This window comes from Macrobrachium rosenbergii, chromosome 52, assembly GCF_040412425.1.
Source record: "Macrobrachium rosenbergii isolate ZJJX-2024 chromosome 52, ASM4041242v1, whole genome shotgun sequence".
NCBI lineage: Eukaryota > Metazoa > Arthropoda > Malacostraca > Decapoda > Palaemonidae > Macrobrachium > Macrobrachium rosenbergii.
Window position 1 is genome coordinate 5375019 of NC_089792.1, and position 8200 is coordinate 5383218.

Below are 8200 nucleotides of genomic sequence, written 5' to 3' on the forward strand. Positions count from 1 at the left end.
AAAACTTCCTAAAGTTTAATATCGAAAGGGTTATAAGTTTGAATAGTGAAATAGTTTTGCAATTATCGATACCGTATCTGAGGTGCAGGCTCTCACTGAAGATTGGTTTAACATTAAGAATAATAGGCCTATATCAGTCTGCTGGGAAAGAAGTACTGGAATATGGGGGTAACAAGACGGAAAATTTGAATATCGGATGATACCTGGGATATAGTATATAACAGACAAATATAGAAAGTAAAGTTAAACGAAGTACAACAAGAAGTAAAATAGAATATAGAAAGAAAAGTTAGGCAGATGGTGCTGAGAATGCCAGATGTTCAGGTAGGGGCACCGGTGTATGGATAGCTCACAGAATCATCAACGTTTATCTGTGGGTGAGAAGCAAAATATGAAAATGTCTGTCCAAAGGAGAGATGGACCAATAATGGCAGAAAAAGAAGTTTGAAAACGATGGGTGGAACATTTTAGTGGTGTCATGCGTAAGAGAAGCTGAAGAAGACCTGAACATACTACTGAATAGAGTCAGGGTTTTTGAAATGTAATCAGAAATAAAGGGACTTTGGGGATATAAAGCGCTAGACCATGATGGAACCACTGATTTTACCTGTAACTGAAATGACACCTCAAACACTAATTAGCCTGTTTTGCAGGCTGGAATAAGGAAACGAATCCTGATGACTACGGACTAGAAGTCATAGCAAAAGTACCAAAACCAGGTCACCTGACTGAATGTGGTGACTGCTGTGGTATTGCACTTCCGTCGACTGTAATGAAAATATGCAATCTATCTGTTATCAATAACTTGGAGAAATAAGTTGATAAATCCTTTGAGATGAACAAGCTGGTTTAGAAAAGGCAAGAGTTGCTCATATGAAATCCCCTCGGATAGCTTTTGTTGTTTATGAGAAGTTATTTCACTGCATCCACAGGCCAATATTATGAAAGGATTGTCTTGATTGTTGTATTTTCCATGTATATAGAGATAGCTAATTAAACTTACAGATGAACGCACTGGAAGCAAAGTTAATGTAGAATATAGAATGCGTCACATCTGGAGAGAGGGGACTCAGAACAGTGAAACACAGATGCAAGGAGGACAGAGTTTGCACAAAGGGATGAAGTAACACTTGGGTGGAAGGGATGATGAAGTTAAATCTTTCAGACATCAAAAAAATTGATCTCCAACACAGGTTACCTTGCGCTGTAATTTAGTAAAAGGCAAATAAGTCGCATGAGGAGATGGAGATGGCAAGGACATGTTCTCGGAAGGCCTTTACTTCTCATGTGTTGGAGGTGCTCTCTCTCTCTCTCTCTCTCTCTCTCTCTCTCTCTCTCTCTCTATATATATATATATATATATATATATATATATATATATATATATATATATATATATATATATATATATATATATATATATATATATATATATATATATATATATATATATATATATATATATATATATATATATATATATATATGTATGTATATATTAGATAGCTAAAAACATTATCAGAAGTAGTGATGACTTAAAAACATTGGCTTCATTGGTAAAGCTTACGTTTTATATCTCATTTGCATTTTGATTTGGATGAAGGACGTAAATACAATTTATAGTAAGTGTCCTTGGAAATGTAAATTAGTTAACGAATAGCGTATTATATATATCTTGCTGAAGAGCCTCATAAATAAAATAATCGAAGAGATGATTTGATGCCTAGAATTCTAAAATCCTCTGCAGGAAGGGTTTAATTTGAGTTCGTATGAAAACATCATTTGATACAGTAGAATTATATCAGGACTGGTGACTATGAATATGGTAATTGCAAGGGTAATTGATTGTATTCCTTTGTTACCAATTATCTCTCAGGAATAGACGCCGACATCAGCTTTCAGAATTACTGCATTATTTATTTTGCATTTCTTAATGGGTTAGGGTATTATAGTCATTACATTTGGTTTTATCAATGGTTTTATTGGGTGAGAGGGAAGAGCAGTTTCCTGCAGACGAAAATAAACTATTCTGTGATAACAAGCATGAAAGAAAATGGTTGGGCCCACCGAAGTTGTCCGTTTTCTGTATTGTGCAAAGGCTTCCGCCTACTTTTTTCGATATATTCCGATGTTCTTTGCATGCGAATATACTGAAAAAGTCACTGCAAAAGCCGAAATAGCAGCAGAGAGAGAAAACGCCACAGTGACATCCCACGTAGGAGGAAATAACTCGCTTTATTATGGTGGAGCGGAGAGGCATTTTCTGAGCATGCGTAGTAGTAGTGTGGATAAGGGTCAGTGTAGTGTTTACGGTACTATGGTCTCCTAAGTGTTGAGTTGGCACTCGTGTACCCCCTTTTTAAACTATTCCTCACAGCATTTATGGAAGTCTGACACCATGAATCGCCCAGACGGACTTATCCAGCGTAGGAATGTGCCGAAGGACGCGCAGGAGAGCAACAGATTAAACGACAGTGACGATGAGAAGAAGAGAAGGAGACACTCGAGTGGAGGCGACGAGGATGACCTGGAAGACGGGGATTCGAAGGAGACCAGATTGACCCTCATGGAGGAGGTCCTGTTGCTCGGACTGAAGGACAAGGAGGTCAGTTCCACCGCCTTCAGGTTACCGAGGGCTTGGGCGGCGTGGCAGGCGGGAAAAGGGCGTGGGTGAGGGCCAGAGGTTGGCCCCCCCGGGGGATGTTGGTCATTGTACGGACGTGGCCGTTTCACCTGTCAAATTGGGACGCCCATGCCGAAGGCCCGTGTTTCGTGTTGGTGTTATTTCCCCCCCACTGGGTTCTTTAGTTTTTATTTGGGGTTTTATTACTAAATAAATGAGGTCATTCGTAGCCTGGTTCAGGCTGGACCAGGTGAAACTAGCCTGGGGTTGCCTAATCAGCCTCAGTCAACTTTTTTCCTTATATTGATGGAAGAGGTCAGTGTAGAATAAAAAAAAAATTAATAGTAGGTTAAAAGGTCAACCTAGATTAAACAGACATCAGGTTAAAGTGATTGGTTATGATTAAATAACAAATAATTGCCATCCAACGAAGGACACGGAGGTCCAGTCCTTTGATGGGTTAGTTTACCATATGATTTATTGATCATACTATCCAAGGAAGCCTAAAGATCTTTATATAGGTTTTCCCTCAATGTGGAGCTCTGTTAATCCTTATTTTTTTTTGTATCCTAGTTTCAAATGACGTTCGTAAAATCAGTCTCCATGGAAGAGATATGTATGTTCTTTTATTGTATGTTCGGGCACCTTGAATTTGTCAGAATTATGCAAAATTAGGATAAATGAAAAAGGTAGTGCCCACAACTTTCTGACAAATTTAAAACACTACTTTTTAAGCAAATGGGTGAAGCAGATTATAATAAATCTAAGTCAATTATACAAAAACGTTCAGTAAATGTTCATTGCATTTCATTTACAGTATAGGCTACATATATAGCGTACTGTATTCCAAAACAGCTGTCAGTACACATTTCATACATCTGTCACTGGCCTCAATAAAGTTCGCTAACACTTCCTGAAAGACAAAAGCTGACTGTGACACATTTGAACCCAAGCAGTAGTACATTGTGCTTGTTTTTACCGGCATGCTAGAGAAAATGTTTGGCATTACAAGCATCTTGTGTAAACACAATTAAAATTGAGTTACAGTATGTATTATTTGACTACTGTAACCTAAGCACTTTTTTGAATTACAAAAAGCACAAATACTCAGACAGTGACCAATGATGACAAATGTCCCATGTTGTCACTGTCACATGCCCAAGAGGTAGTGTCTTTTTGAGCAAATGCTAAAATTAATGCCTTAATTTGTAGCTGTGTTGTGAAGAGAAATCTTTTGGTCTGTAACAAAGCAGTATACTGTACCATATTTTAGTGTCATAGCCAAGTCACCAGTGTTCCCCAAATACATGGAAGGATGCAGATTTTAACAAAGCCATAATCGTAGCTCTTTGTCTTCTTGCTAGGCCTCAGTTGTGGCATTTTCGGGTACAGTATATTGATAGAAGCCAGTGAAAAAAAAAAATTCTTTACAGTATTTATTTATTCATTAGATGTGCTTGTCTGCAAGAAAATGTAGTTTACAGGCATTAAGAGGATTTTGTAAAAGTCTTAATAGTTTAAACTAACATTAGACTAAAATGATTAAGGATAATGGAGCAGAGCTTGTTCAAACTTAGGGAAAAATTCTTTTTATGCATACAGGTCAAATTAAAAAAAAAAGATTAGGGATAGTATGTACAATAATGAATTTTACAGGCACTGTCATTTTTATAATTCCTGGCTAATGGTATAAAGGTATTGAAAATATAAGAAATAAGAAAATTGAATAAATTATCATGTAAAATAATAGACAAGAGACAACAGGCTCTTCACAAACTCTAGGCTAGGGTAGCCCTACGTGAAAAATGGCATTACACAGAGATGAAATTATCTGGTGAAATACGACAGTCGTAATTATTCCAAATAAACGCCAAATATATAAACATGCAACGCCAAATAAAGAAATGATGAATGAGTGCATTGACTCCAAATTTTTCATTTTTCTCAGAAAGAATGTTTTACTGAATTTCATTGAAATGACAGGTGAACAAGACAGTGAAATGGCCATGTTTTCTAAAATGTGTGAAATGTGGCTTTTCTGATAGTTTCGATGTGATTCCATGAAAATTTTCAGTGAAAGTTGAGCGTAACCCACTACAACCCCTGTAACAAATGATAACACCCCCTCTCTCTTGGGAAACCAGGATTTTTGGGTATGGGGAAGGAAAAAATTAGGGAAAGATTGATGTACAGGAATCTAATCATCTTAATCTTACCTATCCTAAAATGCCAGGTCCTACTTTTAGTTACCTGACCCTACAGGTATCGTGTCTTACCAGGGTTATTGGAAATTCCTCTACTTCATCAGGCAGTGGTCATGTGCAGTATATTTGCAATTGTGTAAATATATCACTAATTGCTCAAAATGATATGGATGAGAAGACCAATCGTTGAACATGGTTTGACACTGTAAAGGTGGTTTAGAATAGTCTTAATAACAGATCCATAAGTGTTACCAGAAATTTTTGTCATAGAAGATGAATGTAATAAATTCTATAGAAACATAGAAGATGAATGTTATAAATTCTATAGAAACTGTGTCATTGCCATTAATACGAATGGATATACGTACACAGTTCTGTATATGAATAGCCTGGTTAGAGTTATTGTGAGGTTTTTAATAATGATAGACATGCCATGTGGTTCACTGTAGGCATTACTTAAGGTTCTTTGCAGCGTTCGCTTGGCCCCTAGGTTCAACCCCTTTCATTCCTTTTACTGTACCCTCGTTCACATCCTCTTTTTTTTCCATCTTACAGTTGTCTCAAGATTATTTCAGCCACGAATGACCTGTAACTTAAATAAGAGACATGAGAAGAATAATTTTATTGACAAACAAGAAGCTGAAGAAAGCATTGATATCTAAAGAACAAATTCATGGTTTTTGAAGTAAAATTAGTAATAAAGCAACTTGGGATACCGGTATGGAAAGCACTGGACTATGATGGAATTATGGCAGAGATTATATTAACTGAAAATGAAATGACACCTCATGTACTAACTAGACCAGTGGTTCTTAACCTTTTTTGGCAGAGACTGAAAATCTTGTCCAAATTAAGCATGGCAACCCATGCCCTCATAAACATTTTCTTTTTATATAATTATGCTTATGAAAACGTGTTACAGAAACAAAACTTACAAGCAGAAATTTTTTTAATGCAAGTAGCACATCTGCATAACAATGGTCCATGAGAAAGAAACTACATTAACTAGCATAAAGAAAAACAAAATGTTTTTTTTCATGACATAAAATTAAATGATTTACCACTGTGGAAGAAGAAAAGTTCTATGTCTCTGTCATGTTTTGCTTAGATATTAAAGAGTTATGTATTCTTAATGCAATATTTTCTCTTAATAATAATAATTATGATATAATAAGAGTATTGTGGAAATAATAAGCCCATAAAGTTATAACCATTGGGGACCCATTGAAATGGTTTGGCGACCCAACTTTGGGTTGCTACCCTGGGGTTAAGAAAACTGAACTAGACTGATGTACAAAATATGGAATTAGGAAACAGCCTGATAATGTGAATTTGGTGTTATTGCTGATAACAAAGAAAGGTGACTTTACCAAATTTGGTAACTTTGTAAATATTACTGTTAAATCAGTTGTGATGAAAATATTCAAGGTTTTCTATCCTCAGTAGAATGGAGAAAGAAACTGATGTAGTGTTTAGATTAACAAACTATTTCTTGAGGCAGGTGTTGAACAGATCAAACATTTAGGTTAGGACATACCCGTGCGACATTTTATGGGTTTTAGAAATCCCCTTCTGATGGCTTTAGTTTTCAGAGACTAATATTGACAGTTTCTTAGTCAGTTTGGTATTTGCAGTAAATCTGTAAAATTAAAGTTATTTTCCATGAAGGAAGCAGATGTAAAGGTAATGTTAGATTTTAGTCAGGTTAATTTTCAGTGAATAAAGTAGTGCTGTGAGGGAGTGTTGTTATCATTGCAGTTTGCCATTTGGATGGACTTTCTCGTAAAAAAAATGGTTGGAGAATGAAGAGAGTGTTAAGAAACTTGACAGACTTATGACTTGCAGATGATGTTATTTTAATTATAAAAACACCACAAAATTAACAAAGCTTGGTTAAAAGTATACTGTAGCAAGAAGGGAGGGACTTAATAACAATGAAAGATAATCAGGAATAATGAAGATAAATATGCAAAGAGAAATAATGAGGACAAAGTATGCTCAAAGGTATTAGATAGCACTAGACCTAGTATTAATGAGGTTCTTTCAAATATGTAGAAACAATGATACCCAGTGCAGGTTCTTTTGCATTGGAATTCATTGGAAGACTAGAAGAATAATCAAAGAATGGGGGTGCTGAATAAGATTTGGAAATCATGTAGACTGAAATTGTATTCAAAAGCAAGATTGAACATTAGTACAATCTCTTTTACTACATGGACAATATGTAAAAAGAATATTGAGTCAGTTCAGAAGGTAGAATGAGAAATGAATCCTACATGGGAGATTATGCAAGTTCCATAGACAAGATGGTGATGAAGGGGAGATGAAAATGGTTTGGGCATGCCCTTTGCACCAACACCATACCAGGGAGAATAGTGCACTGTGTGTATGTCAGCTGGGGTCCTGAGGCCACCAGTAGATGTAGAGAAAACAGATCTGCTTTGATGAGAAATTTGATACAGGAATCTAGATATAAATGGAGAATTGTGATAGTGAAAGCACAAGAAGGATGTGTGTTGCATGGCTTTAGAGACATTGATGATATGTAAAAGGTGATGGCAATTATGATTTTTACTTGTTCAGATCTGCTAGAATACTGGACTACCTTAATTTAACATTTCAACTGTTAACCTAACATGCAGTCAAATTGGAGTCACTAGGCTAGGTGCAGTTTGGACATCATGGCTGATGCCAACATATTGAAAAGTTTAGATGGTTTCAATATCATATGCAAGGCCTGTTTTGAATTATAATTTAGGTCAAACGTCTTCCATTCTCCATGATTCTTCAACATATAACAACAAGGTAAATGCACTGCTGGTTAGTGTGCATTGTGTCAGTGACTTTTATTACATAAGTGAAGTAAAAAAGTATTATGCTGTTATAACACATGGTACTGCTACAGTGTATGTATGTCTTGTAACTTTTATTAATACAAATCCATCACTTGTATACTAAGTTCCCCCCTTGCAGTCCTTCAGTGTCATGTTTCTTACCCAAACTCCATAGAAAATCGGCATTGATAGTGACTAGATGCTCCAGGTACCACTAAGCACATCAGTTGATGCTACTTTTTCTGTATTATGGACTAAAGTTTACAATGTTTTAGGACATTTAAAACATGAATGTGGGCTATACTGGACAAGTGATGGATTTGTATGGAAAAGTGAATTTTTATACAGTATATAGAAATTTTGTACAGTACAATACTTGGGAGTAAGAATTTGTTAATAGGCATTTCTCGGAAAAACTTTTAAAACATGTCTCTCTCTGATTGTTAGAAAATATTTGTGATTGTTGATTGATGCTACAAAATAATTGTGATTGCTGATTGATGCTACACAACAAATTGCAAATATGATTTAGATTTGAA

At 35.7% G+C, this 8200-nt stretch overlaps 1 protein-coding gene across 1 annotated transcript in view; it reads left to right on the plus strand.

The window, feature by feature from the left end:
• Positions 1–2060: 2060 nt before the first annotated feature.
• Positions 2061–8200, plus strand: part of sau (Golgi phosphoprotein 3 homolog sauron) — a 36481-nt gene continuing 30341 nt past the window's right edge. The window contains exon 1 of the mRNA XM_067095821.1: positions 2061–2605. Within this exon, the coding sequence (XP_066951922.1) occupies positions 2399–2605 (207 nt within the window). The 5' untranslated portion in view covers positions 2061–2398. The remainder of the gene's footprint in view (positions 2606–8200) is intronic.